This window comes from Telmatherina bonti (genome assembly GCF_933228915.1).
Source record: "Telmatherina bonti genome assembly, chromosome: 2".
NCBI classification, from domain to species: domain Eukaryota; kingdom Metazoa; phylum Chordata; class Actinopteri; order Atheriniformes; family Telmatherinidae; genus Telmatherina; species Telmatherina bonti.
This window is the reverse complement of record NC_136620.1, coordinates 32,269,030-32,293,314: the sequence shown is the minus strand read 5'-3', so window position 1 is coordinate 32,293,314 and position 24,285 is coordinate 32,269,030. Positions and strand designations below refer to the sequence as shown.

The window sequence follows — 24,285 nt, the reverse complement described above, 5'->3', positions numbered from 1 at the left end:
TCAATACCAGCTCTCAAGTGTCAAGGTTAGAACTTCCTCTCCCCTGATTTTCCTTTCACTGACTCGTTTATTGACAGCACTACTGTACATCAGTGTGCTGTCTGAATATTATCAGGCTGACGGTACCACAGGTTTTTTTTTTACCACTTTACCACATTAGCTTTGAGATGATTAGCAAGAAAATGAACCTACGACGGCTTAATTTAGCAAGTGATGTGTGTATGTGGAGACAAATCTAATTTATGAAGTATTAGTGGCACAAGGACTTTCTGAAGAATGTTTCTGAAAATGTCAAAAAGGTTGGACAATCTGCTTAAGACTATTAATTAGATCATTTATATTAAATCCTTACTTATTGTGTGGATAACAGCCTGCAGCTGCAGCCTTAAAGCAGTGTTTCTTAGTTTCTAATCTGAAACCCATATCTAATACAGCATTGGGTAAAACACCTTGTTTCTCTCTTCCTTTATCTCTTCACTACAGCAGGAATGAGTCTGTATGTTTCATCCCCATCAACACACTGCAACACACTTGATTGTGTTTGATTAATAATGACTTTGCAATTTCCCTTTGGAGTTAATATTATTAAAGCAGATTGTTGTTCTTACTGTGTAATCCATTTTGAGTCTCTATGTCCTTTAAGAAAAACCTCTTCTCAGGACTTTTCCTTAAAAAAAAAACATTTCAATACAAAAATGTCTTTCTGTTGTCAAATGTAAAAGTGTTATGTGATGAAGGGCTTATCCCTGCAGACAAACCTTCGGTAAAAGCACGCAGAAAGCCAGAAAATATCCAATCCAAGTCTGAAAAACTGATCAGGTTCACAGAGCAGCTTAGCAACACCTCGTGAGACGAGTAATGGTTTGCTATAGAGGACGCTTGAACACACGTATGACTATACAAGTCTGTTGGGAGTTATTGCTGCAAACCATATGGATGGATTCTCTGTAACATGCTGCATGCCTGAGTAGAGCTCACATGTAGTATAGATGTATGATCCTCATGTGAATCTGCAGTAACACATGCTTGTGTGTTTGTGTTTGTGTGTGTGTGTGTGTGTGTTTTCCATCTCCTCTGATTTTCTTTTATTCTCTCTGCCTATTAAACCAAAACTCAATGAGTTTTTTGACTGTGTGTGCTCTGATTGTTGTTCTACAACCCTGGCCAGCTGTTACGGCTGACAGAGTGCAAAGGTCAAAATGATGTAATAAGAAAAAGGCAGGGATAAAGAGAAGGATTAACAGAAAGAACAACCCCCACAAGGACATGAATGTGGTGATTACACACAGTTTATGACACTGCTGCATTCACTGCATCGCTGTGATGCACACGTGCATGACCTCTGCATTACTTTAAGTAAACATGATGTACTTTAACTGAATATTTGCACTCAAAGACATTAGCGCACAGATGCATTTGTTTTCAGGTATATTTTCCCAAGACAACTGTATATGAATAAGACTATTTTTAGTTGTGTTAAAAAAGTATGATTATGTGATATACTGTACATCTCTTTACTTTTAACTGTTTTGTCAAATGCCGGTTTGCCAGATGTTCACAGAATATGACTCAAAATCCCAAAGTCCCAGGAGACACGAAGCCCTGAGGGTAATTAACACAGAACTTCTCATCACACACCCTATGGGTTTATGTACCATTTGTTCTCTCTTCCCTGTCCCCGTCTTCGTCTTCCTCGTTCACTTCCTAGGTTTCCCTGCTTACTAGCTCACTCTGCTCTCCCTGCCTCCCTTTGGCTCTCAGCGGTAGGGGAAATACAGATGATCTACACCTCCTATCTTTCCCACTCTCTCCCCTGTTCTCTCTAAGCCTTTTGTGTCTTGTGAAGTATGGGTGCTGTGGGAAACATCACAGGATGATGGGTGGAGGGCATCTTTTATATATGGAGGCTGCCTGAGGGATTACAGAAGTGTGTACACATGTTCAATCCAGTAAATCATGCTGAATAAATGGACTGCATTTTAATCATCCTGTGAAGGTGTTGCATTTGACTTTGTAAACCAAAGAAAAACAGACAACAGGTGATTAACAGACAGAAAAGTTGTATTGGTCAGGCCGACTCTCGTGCCACTGATTATTTGACATATTGGTGGCTGAGAGAAAAAACAAAAACAAATCTCTACCTCTGCAACAGTTGTGTCAGAAAATACATACTGCATGCTGACATGCTGCTATTTATGCACCGTTTGGTTTTTTAAATGTATGTAAATGATGTGCAGTTTTTCCCTTTATTTTCCGTCATTTTCTGTAGTGACAGTAAACATGATAGAAAGACATTAGGATCGATTTTCTTTAATCTTAAAGTGGGTGTGACATGTAAGCCTCTCTTGTCACACTGAAAACATCTAGAAATAAGAATGAAGGCTCGTCTGTCTGAGCATCTTATGAATGCAGAAAATAGGCGGCGCTGTAAGCAAATGCAGCAAAGTAAATTAGTACAACTCTGCAACAAACTATAATTGTCTTAAATTTAAAAAAAAAAAAAAAAATTATGACCCAGTATTTAATAAATAATGAAGTGGAAAAATGGTGTATCAAATCAATAACCTGTAATTATACAGTTCATGCAAGGAGGGTATTCTGGGTCTGCATTTTACTCGTACTACTTCAATCAAAAACTTACTCAGCAGTTATGTAATATTAGTCATGTTTTAACAGGTTTATCTATTTTTCTTTTATTTTCTTTTATTTTTTACATTTACAGTTATACATAGAAATTAGTACTAAATGTAGACTGACTTTAGAATATTCCCCTTCAGGCGCAGTGCAGAGATGCCTTTTTTTTTTTTTTTTTTTTTACCCTTACCCATCCCTCCTCATGTTATCTTTTCTTCCTCATCCTGTCATCGTTTTGTCACTAACTCTTCTTTGGTGTACGACTAAAAGGCTAGAACTAAATCACAGTCCATAAATGAAAAACAACAACACATATACAAACATATATATACAAACATATATATACATATATATATATGTATATATATATATATATATATATATATATATATATATATATATATATATATATATATATATATATGTATATATATATATATATATATATATGTATATATATATATATATATATATATATATATATATATATGTATATATATATATATGTATATATATGTATATATATATATATGTATATATATGTATATATATATATATGTATATATATGTATATATATATATATATATATATGTATATATATATATATATATATATATGTATATATATATATATATATATATATATATGTATATATATATATATATGTATATGTATATATATATATATATATGTATATATATGTATATATATATATATATATATATATATATATATATATGTATATATATATATATATATATATATATATGTATATATATATGTATATATATATATATATATATGTATATATATATGTATATATATATATATATATATATATATATATATATGTATATATACATATATATATGTATATATACATATATATATGTATGTATATATATATATATATATATATATATATATATGTATATATATGTTTGTATATATATGTTTGTATATGTGTTGTTGTTTTTCATTTATGGACTGTGATTTAGTTCTAGCCTTTTAGTCGTACACCAAAGAAGAGTTAGTGACAAAACGATGACTTGCATGGGAATCTGTTTCCAGTTAATTACAGCAATTTAGTGTGACTTTTTACAGAACACTGAACTTTAATTTGTTGTTGCACACACTTATTCACTAAAGCAAACACAATAAAATTCTGCATGCAAAAACTTGTTTGTGTGTGCGTGTGTGTGCGCACAGTATTCTGCACTCACAGCAAGAGCATAGTGAACATTGTGGCTACACAGATATTAAAATGTTTGTTCATATTCCACTGCCTCATAACCCTTCCTCCTTGTGTGACATTTTCACTTGTAATAGAGCGATCTGCTGCACTGGCTCCTCTAATGGAAATAGAAATTGGAAGAGGGTGCTAATTAAGGAATAGAGTAAACACTTTCATCTTCACAAAGTCAGAAACATTTACAACAGCCTGCTTACAGCAGCAACCACTGACCTTTTGATCATAACATATTATCGCATTATAAATATCCACTGACCCTTGACATAACTAGTCGCTATAAAATATGTGCTGTTCCAGATGCAAGTTTCTTTTAATCCATTAATCATATAGCATCTGTGTTTTGAGTCAGAAGATCCATATAGAAGAAAAAAGACTCAGTCCAAAAGGGGCGCACAGCCTTTTTTAACTTAACATGGAGAATCAGTCACACACTGTACAACACAGTGTGATTAATGAGTGACTGCTAGGGTCTGGTGGCTAGAGGAGGGAGGGGGGGCAAAAGAGTAACAGTGTTTAAACTTGACAGAAAGAGCAGAGAGAGCTTTGATGAGAAGGGTAGTTGAACTGGTTCAGAGCCTGTTGCTATGGTAGCCATGTGGAATAAATCAGCAGCATGAATTCCATTCTCAGATGCCTTCAGCACCCCACCAACTCAGGTGGACCTAGACTGAATATGAATGAGTATGTTGTCCTAGTAAGCAGTGAACAGTTGGAAGGAAAAAGACTCCAAATTTAAGTGTAACCAGTAAAAAAAAAATGTTTTTCTTTTAAATTTTATAGTTCTTTTGATTCAGAATTAAGAACATTATAACTATAACAAAAGGCACAGTTGCTACGTGTCAAAGCATAAGTGAGACTTAAAAACCTAATCAGATTAATCATAAGAATGTGTGATAACAAAAATCCAAATTTGCAGTGGTTTATTTGGCCTTGGACCACCGCTACATCGCCAACCTCTGACTACAGCTGTGTTTGCTAGTTCACAGTTGTAACAAACCACATGAGAAAGAGTGAGGTATTACTTATTTATTTGTTGTATTTTAAAACATTTACTCTGGAGATGGGTTGAGATTTATGATGTGGTTAGGAAGACTTGGGCCTTAAGGAATGCGTCTCCCAAACTCTACAGATCTCTCTGTGAATGCAGTATTAGAGGCTGGCATGTAAACAGAAGTAAATGTGAAGCAGGATATTTTCACAAGTTATTAATGGCGATAAAATAATCTCTTTAAACATATCTTCTTTTAGCATGTTGCCACAGTGGTTGTAGTACAGATTGTATGTGTTTGAGAATGTGCATTAGTCAGAATACTTCACATCAATGCTTTGGTTTAACCACAGAGAGGACAGCAAGGAATTCTTCTTTTTAATGGCAAGCATTTATAAAGATTATAGCAGACACAATCTGATCATTTGAATTAAAGGCTGAAAAACATTTAAGGATTAAACTGATTATGAAGTATTGAAATAATTCAAAGTGGTTGTCGTTTTAGCACATCATCAATATCATACAGTCAGCAGTAAAACAATTGTATGATCAAATTAAAACATTAAAAAAAAAAAAGTCCCATATTTTGGCAGTTTGCACAACCACCGCAGTCCTTTCCATTATATCAGGTTGTTTCTGTCATGAAGATGAATATTCATGAAACTCAGCTTTGCAAATGAGATACTTGGATCATCACGTAGCATTGATTTGTCTCTTTTGTTGGAATAAAATGAAGTGTTGTACTCTGCTGTTTGTGGCGATGCGCGCGAATCCCATCTGCAACAGCAATGACGACAAACAAAAAATGGGCTGGAGGAGTGCCGAGGGAATACGAGGTGCTAGAGGGAGGACAAGAGGCAACAAGAGAAAGACAGCAAACAGAGGAAAGCCAACAGAGAAGCCATATATACTGAATACAATATCCAAATGTCTGCACAAAGACAGTCAAGATTAATAAAAAATACATTTCACTCAGTTGCATTAACACATACAATTAAAACCTGTCATTGTTGTAAATATCGATAAATAAGATACAAATAACACCCACTAATATGGCCAGGTTTTATTTCCCCTGTTGTTATAGGTTTTACAAGTGCTTAAATAGTAACCATGTTCTTTTAGGGCATAGCAATACATGACACATGCCTTAAATATCCATAACAGTAGTGGCATTAATTATTGTCGCCACTGTAACCACACACCCTTCAGCCATGACTGCAACAGATTCTCATCATAAAGAATCATTTAGCTCAATGGACTTTTACTGTACAAAAGGAATAACACTCTATTTTCCAGTTTTCGACATTAAAACAGCTAAAGAATTCAAAGTAAAAACAGAAAATAAGTTATTATGCTGTTAGAAAAAAAAAGATTAAAAGGCAATTGGTTTTAATGTGGATATTTTCTCACATAATATACACAAAGAGGTTGAGTGGAGCTTTAGTGAAACAGTCTGTGCGTTTTGATTGACAGCAGGGTTTTGCTGGGTTTGTCCACAAGAGCTGCTGTGTTGTGATGTATCTCTCTGATTAGAGGCAGCAATATTTAATATGCTGTCCGTCTTTCCAGCCATGGTCTCGACTCCATATTGATGGTGATGCGTTTGGTGTTCACCCGGGATCTGCGCCAAATGATAAGTTTGCACGACACATAAAAGGCAAAACATGGCTTTTCGACCTAAACAGAAGCGATAAATGTAGCTACAATTGCCAAGCAGTCTGCTCCTGTTGTTGTTTTTTTATTTATTTATCTGTAACTGCACTTTCAAAGCAAAGCAAAAACCTTTTACATGGTGCAAACAGTAACTGAGTCTGACCTTTAGACACTGTGTGTGTGAATGTGTGTGTGTCCACAGTGAGTCTGTGCTCTTCAAGTGTCAAAGGTATGCCTTGGAGCTCTGTGGGAGTTCTCCTCTCCCTTCCTTTTTCCTCTCTTCTCACCACCAAGAGAAACACACTTCCTTTTGGTCTTTTTACGCTTCTTATCAGAACACCACACTCTCTCACAGTACTCTTCTACCTTCTGAGCATCACCGTAGCCAATCAACTGGAGGAACTCCTTGTACCACAATCTGGAGTTGGGGACTGGCACTGAGGCTGGCAGGAGAGATCTCGGGCTGATGCTGGTGCCTGATGGGGAGCCCACAACCAAGTGACACGGAACCTCAGCCCTCTCTCCCTCTCCGTCGTTAGTCGTGCGGATTGCTGACTCCACCCTCTCCCCTTTAAGCACGTGTAGACTGATCCTAAGTAATGTGTGCACATATCCGTGTTCCACAGTCTGGCACACATACACACCAGCGTCTGAGCTTCTCACATGCAAGAACAGCAGGCCATGGGGGATCATGATGACCCGTTCGTCACTTCGTACCTGTACGATGAGGAAAAAGAGGGAATTATTTTCTTTTTTTCAAGACCTGTGTGTGTCATTAAGTAAAAATAATTCAAGCCTTCATTTCTTCTCCAGTGAAGAAATTTTGTTTTAAACCTTAAAAGACAGTACAGAATAAAAGAGTGAAAATATACTGCATTTCAGGTTCTATTTTTTCTATTTAACATACTCTGCCTATAACTATGCAAAGTATATTACTTTTTATTTGGATTTATAAACAATTCACTCAGTCCTGCCTTATGCGTTATATGTAAATATTTAAATTGAAAATAAATGCACATAACATTTCAGTTACAGCTGTTTCCAGGTGCTGAGACACTGGTGTATATACTGCACTTGTTGTTGGAGATATGATTCAGCTATTGCATGAAATCTGCAGTAAAACTTAAAGCTGTAACTGCACAGATCTGCACAAAACTGTGGAAATAGAAGGAGAGAAAATTCTTTTGGAAGTGGTGTACACAATGTGAATACAAGAAAAAAAAAAGGCATGTGCTTCAGACTCACCTCGTGTTTTTCCCCTCCTCTCTGGAAGAACCAGAGGACTTTGGCTTGAAGTGATCGAGGGACACATTCCAGTAATGTGCTGTTGTTCTCCACGCTGTATATTAGCCTCTCCTCAGCTCGCTGCCATTGTTCATCTACACACAAACACAGAAATCAGAGCATAGAGAACGGTCCTGATAAGAGACAATGACATTTCACTGGATTGCTATTTTACAGCTGCTACAATACAAGCCCCAAGATCTCACAGTAACCTCCAAAGTAAAGTGAAAAATAAAGATTTTTTTTTCCTTTTTTTTTTTTTTTAATTTTAAATCATGTGTAGCTTTTATACAGGTTATTCTTGTTTGTTCATTAAAGGTAAATTTCCTTTAATATGCTTAGTCACCGTATAAATACATATGCTACAGTCGTTTAAAAAGCACTAACCATCAATTTGCAGCCCATTGCACAGCTGTACAGCGTTGCCATGGCGAACATCCTGCCGCCTGAATCGTCTGCTGCAAGTGCAGAGAGAGATACAAATAAGGAATCCTTCTGAGCATGTGATGAAAGGCTGCGATATTGGTGAGAGGAAAGGGAAGGTGAAAGTAAAAGTAGAAGAAAGATTGAGGGAAAGATAGAGAGAGGAAGGAGTGATCAAGTGCATACTGATAGGCCTTACATAACACCTGACTTTCATGCCTCTCAGTGCCTGTGATAATGACTTGGTAAACCAGCATCTGAGCATTGTGACTTCTGGCAAGGAGCAAGCAGAGCTGTACGAGATGAGGCGTGAGCTGACATCACCTACAAACATCTGCGGGAAAAGTGTGCATGCAGTCACCTTTTGGTGTACACTCCAGCAGGGTAGTATCTGGAGCAGGTGAGACCGTCCCAAGCACAGTACGGGTCCCGAGCCAGACAACAATCAGCACATTCTGATCCGTAGAGGTCACACTGGTGCAATCTCACCTGGGCAACGCCCACTTCTGACCCCACATACAGTAGTTGCTGTAGAGCCAAAATGTGCATCATTTACGTCAAAATAGTCTGGGAATAAATATGCCATATCTGTTCTGTTTTGTCTTCATCCAAATGGGCCACTTGGCCATAAATAGGCTACAGTGCATATAAATTATGTCAGTACTTTGCTATAAAAACAATGTCCCAATGTTGTCATCTAGTGGCGAAACAAGAGAATTGCAGTAATAGCAAGAAGATATTTGATTTTCTTACCCTTTTAGGTGATATTATAATTTCTCTAACTGGTGCTGGTACCTGAAAATAGGAAGCACATCCCAGTTAGTAAAATATGAGTTAGGGTTAGTTTGTTATTTGGTGTAACAATAAAAAGCTGGCACATCTTTAAATCTTTCATCACTGGAGGCCATCTTGTGATTTTAGCCATCTCAAATCATGAATAATTAACATAGAAGCCACCACTGCTTGCAGGCTTGTTTCTATATGCAATTGATCACAGTAGATTTGATCAGTTCAAATCAGTCTGGGCATCTTTCAACTGACTCGCTGCTTTTAAAACCCATCTGATGATGGGAAAGAAGAGCATTACTATTTTCTACTTTCAACTAATTATCTCTATTGGCGTAAGTTCTGCAATTATAGATGACACACATGCAATAAGATACAGGACTTACGTGCACGGTACACGGAATTGATTCATATGCCACTTTTCTTGTCTCATTAACTTTTTACATCACAAGCCCCCCTCACCCATTCTCACATTACATTTTCTATCACAGACATCTATTCGTACATTCCCTAAAGGCACTTGTTGATATAAGACATGTCAGCTGGTGATCGAACCAGCTTTCTGATTAATGGACAACCTGCTTTATTTCCCACACTGCATCGGCCTCTGAGGTTTTTGACACTAGCACTTCCTCGATAAATCAAAGACCATAAAATCTCTTGAATTACAGAGCTTGCCCAACAGTTGACCCCTGCTCTTCTTGAACATTGAGCAAGAATCAGACCCGGATCAGCAAGCAAAGCGGTTGATGGGTCCGGTTTCAGCAAACGACATGTTTGTCTTGAAGGTTTGTAGCAAAAATGAAAGTACCTTAAATACTTGCAGCTCTTCCAGCAGCACTTCCTCCATTGTGTCTGTGTCTTTGTTGTAGATGGTGATAACTTTCAACACTACTGAGTCATCTGATGAAAGAAGATGTTAATGTGAAGTTGTAACAATTAATAAATTAAGTGTTTATTTTACAAAAAACAAGCTTGTAGGTAGAAATCTGTACACTATGTGCAACTGGTGCTGTACTGTTGCTTTTCCATCTATCCATCCTTCCATCCATCCATCCCTCCCTCCCTCCATCCAGCCATCCCTCCATCCCTCCCTCTATCCCTCCCTCCATCCATCCATCCATCCTTCTATCATCCCTCCCTCCATCCATCCATCCATCCCTCCATCATCCATCCCTCCCTCCATCCATCCATCCATCCTTCTATCCATCCCTCCCTCCATCCATCCATCCATCCTTCTATCATCCCTCCCTCCATCCATCCATCCATCCTTCTATCATCCATCCCTCCATCCCTCCCTCCATCCATCCATCCATCCATCCATCCATCCATCCCTTCATCCCTCCCTCCATCCATCCATCCATCCTTCTATCATCCATCCCTCCATCCCTCCCTCCATCCATCCATCCATCCATCCATTCATCCATCCATCCATCCATCCCTTCATCCCTCCATCCATCCATCCATTCATCCTTCTATCCATCCCTCCCTCCATCCCTCCATCCATCCTTCTATCATCCCTCCCTCCATCCATCCATCCATCCATCCTTCTATCATCCATCCCTCCATCCATCCATCCCTCCCTCCATCCATCCATCCATCCATTCATCCATCCATCCATCCCTCCATCCATTCATCCATCCTTCCATCCATCCATCCATCCATCCATTCATCCATCCATCCATCCCTCCATCCATTCATCCATCCTTCCATCCATCCCTCTATCCATCCCTCCCTCCATCCCTCCATCCCTCCATCCATCCATCCATCCATCATCCATCCATCCCTCCATCCATCCACCCCTCCATCCATCCTTCCATCCATCCATCCATCCATCCATCCATTTTCTATACCCATCTGTTCCAGTGCAGGGTCACAGGAGAGCTGGACCATACCCAGTGGCTAATAGGCAAGACAAACACTCCCCTTCCCACTCATTCAGCTGCTTTACCAATATATTCTCAGATCCGTAAATACTTTTAAAGGATCATGCCAAAGAGAGTTGTGCATAATGACTGTAACTTATCATGGCAATAATAATGTATTTTGCACAATGCAGCGTGTTTACCGGTGCCGATGTAGAGAACATGATAGTGTCCATCTTGAGCTTGCACTCGGTCTACTGCAATCTGGGTCAGCTTCCTTTTGCCAGGCTCTGTCTGCAGCAGAACAGGTCTGTGATGCTGTGGGTGGATTGGACGGTACATCACAGGATGAGATCGCACAAACCGTAGAACTTCATCAGGAAACTCCTTAGAACTGGAGAAGCTTCCACCATTCACCTTACTGGCACACTGTTAAAGAGATGGTGTGACAGAAATGATGAGAGTTAAGGGGTCGGTTTTGACTAAGTCAGGAGATGAGCACTGGGCAGTGTAAAAACGAGCTGGCATTCATTAGTCAGGCTCAGACTGTCCCTGTGTGACCTGCTGAGGTAGTTACAACAGTGCTGACATTCAGCAAAGCTGCCCTACATTCTTTCAACACTGCCCCCTTTCAGAGAACATCTGCCATGGACACAGACCGGGTGAAATGGAGAGTGCTGCGAATGAACAATGTTAGGCAATCTTGTAATTAAATCCCATAAACATTATTTATTTAGAATTTAAGGCTCACAGATCCAGGTCGAGGGTAGGGGACTCTGTCCTCATAAGGTGTCCAGTGATGCTCAGGTCTCTCACGGTAAGCGAATGGACCGTTAAAGGCCGCTCTGATGTCATCCATTTGATAGACACAAACTGCGTAGCCTTTAAACACAGCGCTGCGGGGATGGGGGGATGGATTAGTAATTTGATGGTGCACAAAATTTTACAGTTTAAAGACACAATCCTCCACTGACCTTGTGGTGCCGAAGAGACCAAATATTTCTGGGTTTTTGTCATCCTTGTTGTTAAGCACAAACACATCCTCTGAAACAAAATACAAATGTATAGTTGTATTTGTTTTTGTGGGGATTTTTAAGTGTTTTATTTCACCATTGGCAACTGAACAACTGTTTGGAACCAGAGCTTTGTAAACCCAGTCATTAGATGGCGTCCACTCAGTTTTGTTGTCTTACCAAGCTCATCAAAGTGAGTATCAATGCCGTTTGGTCCAGCCACAGAGCAGATGAGGCGAGTTTTAAGGAAGGAGCTCCATCTATTCACCAGCATTCTCTGTCCTCCTTGGTCATTCTGAGGTGAAATGAAATTACGTTTTGAATTTTCTCTCAGCATTGGTGGAGTTACGCTTGTGAAGATTTCTGTAGCACAAGCATTTCTCACCGCACAGACTCGCCCAACACGGCTGTATACAGCTCTGTTCACTCCCTCAGCATCCATCTCTCTTTCAGTGAAGAAGAAGTAAACTTTATCATCATCTCTGTCGTCGTTGTCAGGAATAACTGCTGATCTCACAAACTTTGGCTCTGTTGGAAGAATGCCACGCGAGCCATGAAAGCAAAAGATAAGTAGTGATTTGGGTACCTGAACAGTAACAACAGCAACAAAACGATAAAACTATTTGGTTTAAATTTATGCTAATGCCAAAAGTTAGATGAAAGGTATTTCTTAAAGGTGGAGTATGTAAGATTTTCAATATTTTCAAAATAAATTAACTAAAAAAATAACTACAATCATAAGTAGATAGTTTTTTTTTTAAACATGTAGGTTCCAGTCTGTCCATATTTGATGTGTTATTAAATTACAAGTTTAATTAATGACAAAGACCTTTCTTAAATGTTTGCCTACCAGTAAAAAAAGAGTGCTTTTTTGTCATTTGTCATTAATTAAACTTGTAATTTAATAACGCATCAAATAAGGACAGACTGGAACCTACATGTTCAAAAAACTATCTAATTTTGATTGTAATTATTTTATTAGTTAATTTATTTTGAAAATATTGAAAATCTTACATACTCTACCTTTAAGTAAAGCCAATACTTACTTAAGGCCAAATAAGGCCAATCGATGCTGACATCATGGAATAGTCTTACTGTATGCGACTACTGCTAAATATTACTGAGCTTCTGATAACCAGCACATTGATTGAACATTTATTTTTATATTGAGCTGAACACATGTTAAGATGTGATCATTTTCCAGTTGTGGAAACAAACCATTGAGCTGTTGTCTGTCATTTCTTTCAGTGCGTGTGTAGGTGTGGTTGTTCAGTCGACATAAAGCACCGTCATTCTCCCAGTAATCAGTGTACAGACCGATGTAGAGCTCTCCTCCTGAGAAACACACAGACAAATCGGCAACAATGCATATAAATGCCAAAAACAAACGGCAACCAACTCTACTGATGTTACGAAAGACCACAAGGTGGCACTGTAGACTGTTAAGAGGGGACAAGAATGGTCAAACCTCTTCAGTTGTCATCCAACTGAAATGAAAACACACATAGTCATCTCACTGCTGTGTGCTTTTAGCTCAGCTGATGGTGAAGTTTTATGTGATAGATTCAACTGTGTCTTACTGGAGACTGTGGACGTGCAGGGACTGTTGGGGTCATATGGACAACGTCCTCTGCCACTCATAACACTAGACTCCTCGAAAGCAAACTGCGGGTCCTGAAAACAACGCACAACGCATAGTTATATAGATCTGAATCCATAAAAGCAAAAACATGACATCTAGACACAGCAACAACATTCTCCATAGACTGATTTGATTTAACGTTGCTGAGACAAATCCCAGAAGGTGACGTGTGAAGAGAGTGGAAGAAAAGAATTAAAAGGGAGGAAGGTTGGAAGATGATGGATGAGAAGAAGGAATGAAGATGGATGAGACGAGGAGTGATGGATGACCAAATGAAGGAGTCCTGTTTTAATGTGTGTAACCGACTTGGTTCTGCTCTCATATTGTTGTGGAGTCATACTCCCACTCCTCTGATGTTATTGTCCTGCACAACAGGTGAGTAAAACACACACACACACACACACACACACACACATAGATCTGAACTCCCAGGAGAACCACATCTTATGTGTTTTGGGTAGTCTTTCACACTCGCTGGCATTTCACAAGGGTCAGGGCATGTTGTGTTTTGATTTCTGAGTGGACCCAGAATCTTACTGTGTTGTACTGCAGCAAAAATCCCTCTCCCTTAAGCTCATCTGTCACAGAAAAAAGTAATCTATCCAAAATATAGAAAAATTAGCAGAGTAAGTTGAGTCAGTTGGTTTATAAACAATCATTAATGGCTTTTTTTTTTTTTTTTTTTTTTTAAATTAAAATTTGCTCTGCTGCATTTTTACATGATTAATTAGCTTGTGGCAAACATCTTCTATCAAAATGTATCACAAAGTAAACATCCAGCTCATACTTCATGGTAACTCTGGGCTAAATGTGATGTTTTATCTAACAAAGGATTGGAGTGAGGATGGTTTGTGGAGAGGTCTTTCTATTCGTAGATAAATCCGCCATATCTGATGCAGTTTAGTTCAGCTACGAGCATTCCAGTGATGAATGATGGCTAAGTGGGGTTCCTATCTGGAAGCTGCCACTGGCTGGTTGACCTGCTGGACCAGTGTTGGAATGCAGGATGGAAAACTTCTTCCCCTCCTCTCTCTAAATCCAGCCCAGACACACACACACACACACATACCAACACACATAGGCACACACCTAGACTGTCCTCTGTTTGACATCTGGGAGATGTGTGTCATACTGTGTCCAAACATGCTCACACTGATGCATACAGGTGGTTTTGCTTGCACATCATCATGCTTGAAAGACAATCAAGTTCTCCTGACAAGCAGCTGACACGTTACTCTTCCCTGACTACAAACCGGTCGGTTCTCCTCCTACACCCGGTCTGCCCCCGTTTACCTGGACGCTTGGGGTGCCAACTTTTTATAACCGTAATGAGAAGCCTGTGCCACATAGTTTTCTCTCTCAGAATAAAGCAAAATTCCACCCTCCCCTGTCTCAGCGCCTTTTCCATCTCCACCTCACATCACTCCTTGTTGCCAGGCACATGAATCCATCTTGTGGAGAGCATCTGCAGAGTTTAACAGCTCAGAGGTCCAAGATGTACTGGCAGTTCCAGGAGCTCCTGACTAAAACATTATAAATACAGTGTGAAGAAAGTTCTGGCTAAACAAGTCAAGCTATTAGGAGAAGTGTGGAGGACACAATGTTAAATAGTTACATAACTGTACAGAAAAAAAGTACTGATACTGTCTTTGGATTATTTGACACTAGATTTTTTTTTTAAAAAGTAGAAGTAAAAGGGGAACCTTTTTTTTTTCTTTTTTCTTCTTTTTTTTTTTTTTTTCAACAACAAGGATAGAATTGTTAGCAATTTCCAGGTTAACTCAACAAACCAAAACGTGACAGCTGAAATGACTCTTAAAATATATGGTTGTGTAGCAACACTCTCTCTAGCCTTGGGACTCACCTGCCCTCCATGTCCCACTTTGATCAGGACACAGACAGGGTTGAAGGCTCCTGTTCCGCAGCCCAGCAAATGGGTTTGGTTGTACTTCTGCAATACTTTGATGTAGTTTGCACACTCAGGCTGTTGGAAGATATACAGAGCTCAGGTCAGGTGTAAATAAAGCAAGGTAGGCAAGCTTGGCTTTGTGTGAAACAACTCGAGACCTCACAATGAATTTAGCTTAATGGACAAACGCCACAGTTCATTGTTTCATCAATAACGCCAATATCTGAGGTTAAACAAAGGTCAATGAGCACAGAAAGATATGCAAATCAATTCATAGATACTGGCAGTATGTCTGTTTTAGCATATATATCCACCCATATAATAAACAGTCTAGATATATATTATTAGTGTTTCTGCTTACTCTCCTTTATTGTCAGCTTCAGCTGTTCATCTAAATCTCAACCGAGAACACACGCAGCCATAGTTCAGTAATATTTTCCTGTATAATGCTTACCTTTTCTCTCCCCTTCATCATACACTCCTCTATCTGATGTTCAGTATTGGTCCAGTTGATCTGAAAGGTCAAAGAAGTTGCACCATTTTTCTACTGAAGTTGTTGCGGATGCAGAATGTACTGTAAATACCACATTTCATTTCTCTTGATATGTCTTTTTTTCTTAAGTTTGTAATGTGCTTCTATTTTCAGTATCTAATTCATATGATGTGTATTATTTCATATTAAAGGGAAAGAAAAACATACTAATAAACACACACACACATGCACAAAGCTTTAGTCTGAGGGGTTCAAAAGTCTAACATCCTGTCAGACAGGAAGAGATGAAGCCAGGCCTACCTTTCTGTGGTTTACGTTAACCCTGTCCAGGCTAAGGGAGAACAGAGCATTCTTGGCACCGACATAAAGCCTTTGGTGGCTCTCATCCAGTAGCATCGTCTGAGGTTGAAGAGGCGCCCCGTGTCCCTGAAACACCCAGGTCCTGTTCATCTGCCAAAGCTCTGCATAGAAAGTGACACAGAGATACAAAGAGACCAGAGATTTGCAGTCAGACAATAGAAACTTAAACAGTTAGCTACACTGACAGTAGATTAATGGATAGAGCTCAAACACTGTCCTCAAGCTTTTTAAGTACTTTTGCAAACCTTCAGGAGTCCCAACTGATCCATGAGCTCGGGGCACAGTGCAACATGTGTTTCTGATCATAGCCACTACAACATATTTCAGTCTAATCTTTTCCTCTGTATGGCGCACCTATACTTCCTATGGCTGAATGTAACTGTGCTTATCATCACTGAAGATCTAAACACACTGAGCTTAAAGCTAACCTTCAAAAGTCTCAATACACTTCTCATTGGATGATTACTGACCCTTGTCCAGAGCTCCACCACTCTGCCGCAGCGGGAGAGGGTCTGTGATAGATTTTATTTTTGATTTGCATGGTCTCTCATCCTGTGGTCTTTGGTCTTTTTTAACACAGAGGAAGCAGTTTTATCAGACAGGAAACTGAAGCAGTTTCCACTTGAGCCGTTTAGATCAGCTGTCCCTTGCACTTTGAAAGAAAAGCAGACGACCATTCCTGAAATGTGAATATCAGCACATGTACTCTTCAGAATAACTTGAGCTCAAGTAGATGCACAAAAGTATGCAACCACTCCTTGCTGTATCTCCCTGACTGAATTTGACCTCCGCTTACACCTCCTCCATCTAAGCTTCTTGAGAGGTTTTGGAAGCAGGATTTAAACTAAGTCTAAAAGTGCCAGAGGTCTGCCCATCCTCTGGGCTGCCCTGGCCTAAAAACTTTTCATTAACACATGATGGGGTTGGACTCAGTGCCCTCGTAAAAGAAAAAAAAAAGGGGGATCTGGTGTGTGTTAGAAGTGCCTCTGAGACCTGGGGGAGAATTAAGCACACAAGCCACGTTTTGTATTGTGGGCTCCGTTTTTCCGAGCCGTTTAAGCACATAGTGGGATAGCTATTAACTATCTCAATCCTTTTAAATGAAGAAAAGAACCATCATTTATTCACGTATGGCTTTAAACCTTTTAAAAAAAATGCTGAGGTTGGTGTCTGGACATGCTGAAGTAGCAGGGGGTAATTGTATGATTTGTTTTTTCTAGCATCTGTATATTTTGATTGATACGTGATCTCCAAGATAGAAGAAGAAAAGTGTTTCTTCTATTTTTGTAGATCACTCACAGCAGCCACGCTCGTCTGTGCTGAGAGTTTTATTTGTTTAAAATAGGATTAGGTATCCACAGAGGAGCGGGAGACTGTGTTTATTTGGTTGCTAATAAGATTTCCATGTTGGAGACAAGCGATTGTTTGTTTGAACTGCATTAGGTCTTGGGTGGTTAGGTGGCAGAGTAAGAGGGGATATGGCATGTCATGTTCTGCCAGGGCTCAGACATGCTTCCTGTAATTATCAACTCCACACACACACATGCAGTTATTCTCTGTCTCACACACACAGATGTCTTTTTCTGCTGGTTCTCTGAGTTGGTTTGAATTTGTACCCAGGACAAGTCCAGTCCTCCTGATGTTGGCTCTAAAACAATCAGCCCCTTCTTCATGTAGAGTCAGATGTGTTGCCATGCATTCAGAAGACGGACATATATGACTATTTAAAGTGATGGAATAAACAGCACTTGAGTCAAATCTGCTTGTCTCTGTCAATAAAGTTGAGCGGCAGCTGATTTAAATGGCCGTTTACACCCTTCAAAATACCTTAAGGAGCATTCGCAGACAAGAAAGGAAGTATAAGAAAGTAAAAAGGGAAATAAACAAATGCAAAACCTGTGACTTTTCTGAATAAAAGTGTTGATTATAATAATTAAAGGCAATCAAAATAACTACAATACAATCGGTGTATCTCATGATTACACAGACACTCTGACGGATGCTTCAGAGCGGTGTTTTAAAGCCTCCTCCTCTGTCATTATGTGTGCCAGCCAGTGATCAGACTCAATAAGTAAAAAGACGGGGATTTCCAAGTATCCTCATTCCTGCGTCTCTTTCCTCTCACTCTCCCCATCTGCAGTTGGTGAGGAATCCTTAGCCTTCAGCTGAGGAGGGAATTTCTCCCTCAGCAACTGGTCCAGAGAGACACAAGGCCTGACTGTGATCCTGCTTCAAATGGAAATCACAGAGAAATAAATGGACTCCCTCAAGACAGACGCTATCATCAGCTATCTGAGGAGCACAGAGAGATGCTGGAGGAGATTTGGTAAAGTGAAATGAAAATAAACTTTGTGATATCCTCTATTTCCATGTTTGGAAGCTGCTTCGCTGCATTGGGGAGAATAACGGGAGTCTGACTTTGTGTGACGGCTTGTGTCATGGTGCCTTTTTTCAAGTATTTCAAAACGATTTTAAAAAATGCATAAAAGGTAATCATGGTCATCATTTTATAGACATTTGATGAAATTTAAATAAACGTGCCTATTTATACGTTTACTCTCTGAGTTTGGGGATTTCTACAGGAACAAAAGTACAGAGATTTAGTGGCGTAAGGAAGTGTTAAAGGGTGCAAACATGAGGAAAAAGTCTTCTCTTTCGATCCTCAAGGCCCGAGTGACACTGTAAAGATCCCGGAGGTGCAGCTGGAGATCTGGTAGTGATGGGCCATTACTGATACATGGCCTTGTCTTCCCATATCCCCCTTGTATGGGGGAATGATGTCACATAGCAAAATGGAAGCCATATGAATTGCCCAAGGATGATGACAGAGAAAAGGAGAAGTCTGCTTCTCTGTATTAACTGGATGAGTTCTGTTGTTAGTAAATTAAAAAATGGCTCAACATGTACAGTTCTTTAATTGACTCTGCAACTAAACTGGGACAGAATCCTGAAGTTAGTCCTTTTTATTTTGGCATAAATGTTCAGGGGAAGGGTTGGGTTGTGTGTGTGTGTGTGTGGGTAACATGCGTGTTTTTGAGTGTAAAACTGTTTTTTATTTTTATGTTGTCAAGCACTTTGATATGCTTTTGTATGATAAGTGCTATACAAATAAAGTTTTAATCAATACCTGTCTCAATAAAAGTTTTATTTTCTCTTCTCTACTCACCGAGCATTTACTGTTCCTGTATTTTGAGGTGTTCAGGCTTCGTTCTGCTTTATTTTTTCTCCCTCTCTTGTAGTAATATTGCAGCTCAGTCTCTGAAGACTAAACCAATCTTTGTCCTCCCTCTTTTCCCATGTTACAAACTTAACTCATCTCCTCTCCCTGGTCCCTTCATCAGAGAAAAGGTCAGAAAGGATATTAGAGTTTCACCAGCTGCCTTCCCCTCTGGACATCTCATTAATGAACTGGGGAGCACACACATAGCACAATGGGGGGGGGGACGACGTTGAGATGTACACAGAGAAAATGAGAAGGAGAGAAAGGTGAATGTAGAGGGGAGGAGGTTTGAAAAATTATCTCTTTTGCTTTTGTGACCCAAAAGATGTGATTTATCTTAACACCACCCTACCCTCCATTTTCCACTGGTTTGATTTAAGGTCTTCAGAATGACTGTGCAATGGCCGTGATCCAAATGTGGTAAAATGTTAAATATAGGCCTCTTCACATGCAGACGGAAGAAAGTTAATGGGACTCCTCACTTGCCACATTAGCCGTAAGTATAAAAGTCAGAAATGAAAAATCCCCACCTTCATTCAACTTAAGCAACACACTTTGAGAAGAAAACCATCGACAGTCTCGTCATTTAAAGGTTTTTAAACACATAGAGAGAGCTTTGACTTGTCTGAGGAGGAACCTCAAAAATTATAGTTCAAAGCCATGTTTCATACATCAGTAATTGCCACCTGAGTAATCCCTGTGTTTACACCTTCATGTATCTGAGCACCATCCCCCTAAATCTCGCAGTTTATGGTGAGTGCTGGGGAAAAAAAGAAGTTCTCAGTGAAAATTTAGCAAGTACAAAACATGCATCTAGGCTCTGTTCTGGTTCTTCCAACAGGTTTATTCCACTTTGGTGGATCTGCTCTCAAGTGCTTTAAGCTGCTTTTGTGCAAATTTTCCATGAGGTAAATGTTAGGCTGAAATACAGAAAGCACATGTGTTCATTCACATGGTTAAAGGTATACAGTATGATGCTGAGTGTGCCAGGGCTGCTTAATGTCACAGGATAACCATATTCACCTTTGTAGATATGCTGAAAGAAAATATTTATGTAACTAAATGCTTGCAACATTTGAGGAAAAGAAGTCCTTGGCAGAGAACTGAGGGGATGTATAGGCAGGATAATTATTTTAAAATGTTGAAGTTTTTTTTTTTTTTTTTTTTTCCGTAACTGCTTTAATGAGCCCTTCAACCATATTTAGACATGTTTGGTTGTTCATAAGTAACCTGGCCCCTCACACATACACAACTCAGGTATCCGTTACATGGAGCCCCTTTTTAAAACTTTTCACTAAAGCAACAATGCAACGTTCCCGATTTGTCAAAAAGACATGATTCAAGAAGAACAAGAAACAAAGAATTTCTGCTAAATCAGTGAAACAACGTGCTAAACAAAGACGAACTTTAAAGTGACGCGTGTCTGTTTAGGTCATCACCATTACATTAAAACTGCTGTTTCACAACCTGCAGTTTCAGCTGAGCACGATGACAGAAATGTGGAAGCAGCAAAATAAATCTAAGCCTGACCACCTACCCCGCAGCCTGCTGATGTTCTGACACACACTTGCTGTGCCACGGCTTCATTAGCAGCTCAAATTGATGGGTGTCCTAAAGGACGAGCTCATTTCACTCCACGGGCTTGTGATCTAAAATGAGCTGCCAAGAAATGTCTGTGATGCAAACTGGAATCACATGGATCTTTGTTAAAAGACATAAAAAATGACAAGCCAAACAATACGTAGTTATTTCTTTTCTGCACTGAACTCCTTAATAATAACTTAGGATTTAGCAGGAGGAGGTTTCATTTGCTAAAAGTCCTGGCAGTTAATGTGTATTAACATCTTTAGACACGTGTTTAAAGTCTTTGGATGTTGTGCAGCCAAAGATTAGGGTCAATTATTTCTCAAGACAGCAAAGCTTCAGTATTTGTAACTCAATACTCTGTGTGATTTGAGCAACAGCCCTGAGTGAACTGGGGGGGGGTTGTGTAAGTAAATGAAAGGATGACTGGGATGAAAGCGCCTTAAATACATTTGAAATAATCTTTCCTGCTCCCAGCAGTCTAGACAGAACACAGGATGTAGATGAAAAAGAAATAACAAATAATGTTACTTTCACAACATGTGCAAGGTGTGGATGACATCAAAGCGTGCAGAGATCCATACTGCATGCTAGGGTCTTTTTTTTTTTTTTTTTTTAAATACGTGACCAAAAGAGCTCACTTCCATAAACCAGGAGAAAGCTGATCTCACATTGATCCCATCGTATTGCTGCTTGTCTGACCAGAAGCTGGTTAAAAATAGTAACGTTTATTCTCATTGTCTTCTTATTTCTCAGAGACAAGATTTGAGTTTTTCTACACTACATTCGTCCCACATGTTATGGTGAAAAGTCTTACAGCTTTGTAGATGAATACTTAAAACCACATCCTTCTCCTTCTCCCTGAACTGCGCCCAAGCTTGCAGCTTGGGAAGAATTCACACTAACCATGCTGTCCATGTGGCTGTCAGTGTGTGTGCATGTATCTATGAGTTTGTGTGATGTGAAGGGTGCGTTCAAAATTCACTGGTGGAGCCCATGAGGCATGTATTAGGGCTTAGATGTTTATCATTCCATAATGATAGGATCCAACTGCAGCATTTTAAAAGAGCTCTGTGCTAGCCAGAACAAGTATAAGAGAAGTGAGGCAGATGGAGACAGAGAAGGGGGTGGGGGTCACTGTAGCAGCTCTGCCCTCAGGCAGTTAATAAATCCGGTGAAATATGAAAGTCACAACCACACCTGATACTTATGTGGCATTAATAACTAATCTCATCTGCAGTGATGTGCTTACCTTTGTAGATATATATAAGGTCTTGATGACTATAGATTTATCTATTTTTGGCCTTTATGGTTTCACTCCTGGTTTATTCTTCAGTTTTAATATTTCAGTTTGCATCCATTTTCATTGGATAACAACTTTTACAGTAGTTAACTTGATCTATTTCTTTTCCTTCTGGCATATTTTACCATTAAAAACAAAAACTTATAAGTGCTTCATATTTAAAAAAAAAAAAGAAAAAAATTCGTGAGGTAGAAGTCATGTCAACTTTCAGTATATACTGCAAACTTGTATGTATGAGTTACTGACCATTCTAATTCCACACCTATTTTCAACCATGACTAACAGGCTTATGTGGAATCATCACCTTCTGTTGCTATAGAGATCAAAGAAACTGTGAGAAAGAGACTATGTTTACTCAAGAGTTTTATCTGCTGAAGATAAAAACCCTCATTATTGTTTGAGATACACAGCAATCATTCCACATACCAGTGCATGCACATCCATATCGCACACTCCCACACACACGTAAACAGGCGCGTGCGTACACTTTTTTTTCCTCTCCCTTCTTCACCCGGGCATATTCCCATGCCAAAAAAAAAAAAAAAAAAATAGATGACTATTCCATCGCTTCGCCACTATGGCATGGGAGAAAGCCACATTGTGGATTGTCAACCACCATGGCTGTGGGACCAAAACAAAGTCCAAGGAGACTCCACAACCATCAGCTGAGGGTAGAAAAAAAAAAAAAAGAAAAAGAAATTCATGATGCAGAAGAGATCCCTCTCAGATCACCTTTCTGCACGGTAGCTTTTCCTCCCAGGCAGCAACATAAATCTTCAACAGGCTATATGATTACATGGCAATAAAAACCTGAGCCTTCGTTACACACTCACAAAGAATACAACTTTTTTTTTTTTTTTTTTTTTTTTATCTTTACACAGACACACAAAGAACACAACTTTTTTTTAGACTTGGACTTTTTATAGTGCAGTTTCTGCAACAATATTTGTCTTTTTTCTATTTAGCTACTATCAACACAACATAACCCTTCACAAGCAACACTGATATTTATTGGACATTTAAGAGTTACAACCAACAGCACAGCGATATTTGACAACGCTGGCCTATCAGAAATGATGTTCTGTTGCACCTGTCTCTTTCTAATCCTGCAGTGATGGCTCCCAGTTTAATGTATAGATAGCTACTTCCAGTTTGAACTATGGTGACTATGCTACCACACAATATTGTGTTTCTCTGCAAATTCTCTCGGCTAAAGAGAATATTTGCACATTGTTGCTCTTTTTTTGTCAGGAGATTTCTTACCTTTGTGGGAGAGCCGTATCCTTGGGTAAACGCTGTGTGCTGTGTGAGTCATGCCAATCAGAATGAAATATAGCAGCATCTGTGACAGATTTAAAGTCCCTGCGCATCCTGCCATCATCGCTGTGACACACGTTCAGTATTTCACCTAGTTAAAAGGCATTAAGTTTACTCAACATGAGCAGCAAAGGCCATTAAAAAGGAAAAAAAAAAAAATCCACAGGTCTTTGTATTAACTTCCATCAAGTGCTGCTTAATATGAGATCGTCTTCAGTATCCAGCAAGAGTCTTCTTTAAGATAACAGTCCATTATCTATGGATCACCACAGCGTGGATCAAATAGATGTACCTCTGCAGCTTCAATGCAGTTGCTGCTTTCCCCTATAGCAGCCTGCAGAAAGCTGCATCCACCCACTACCTTGGTGAAAAGGATAGTGCTTTGGCTATTATCCTTGTTTGGTCTTAGTAACCAGGGAGAAGTCCAGTTGCTACATTCACGCCGCAATGCTCACTTCTCACTGTCCATATGTCAGTCCGTCTGTTTGTTTGTCTGTCTCTGTGCACAGCTTGGATCCCTTTTTTTTTTTTTTTTCCTAATATAACTGATAAAATGTT

The 24,285-nt window shown here is 39.2% G+C and overlaps 1 protein-coding gene across 1 annotated transcript; it reads right to left on the bottom strand.

Annotated features, from left to right (window-relative positions):
- Nucleotides 1-5,191: 5,191 nt before the first annotated feature.
- On the bottom strand, nt 5,192-23,805 carry sema3e (sema domain, immunoglobulin domain (Ig), short basic domain, secreted, (semaphorin) 3E). The gene is made up of 17 exons (XM_079253228.1): nt 23,674-23,805; nt 16,244-16,404; nt 15,905-15,964; nt 15,406-15,525; nt 13,480-13,573; nt 13,118-13,234; nt 12,285-12,427; nt 12,080-12,194; nt 11,861-11,930; nt 11,638-11,782; nt 11,090-11,315; nt 9,833-9,924; nt 8,989-9,030; nt 8,597-8,763; nt 8,200-8,270; nt 7,774-7,907; nt 5,192-7,245 (listed from the first exon to the last, which is right to left on the bottom strand). The coding sequence occupies exons 1-17, from the start codon at nt 23,789-23,791 to the stop codon at nt 6,745-6,747; spliced, it is 2,376 nt and encodes a 791-aa protein (XP_079109354.1). The 5' UTR covers nt 23,792-23,805; the 3' UTR covers nt 5,192-6,744.
- Between the last annotated feature and the right edge of the window lie 480 nt (nt 23,806-24,285).

Bases quoted from the DNA above. Each gene is read 5' to 3' on its own strand.
- sema3e (XM_079253228.1), bottom strand. From the start codon at position 23,791: ATGATGGCAGGATGCGCAGGGACTTTAAATCTGTCACAGATGCTGCTA. The intron at 15,526-15,904 runs GTAAGCATTATA...ATCTTCCAACAG, and splicing joins TGATGAAGGGGAGAGAAAAG to CCTGAGTGTGCAAACTACAT. The intron at 8,271-8,596 runs GTGACTGCATGC...CTGCACTTGCAG, and splicing joins GCTGGAGTGTACACCAAAAG to CAGACGATTCAGGCGGCAGG.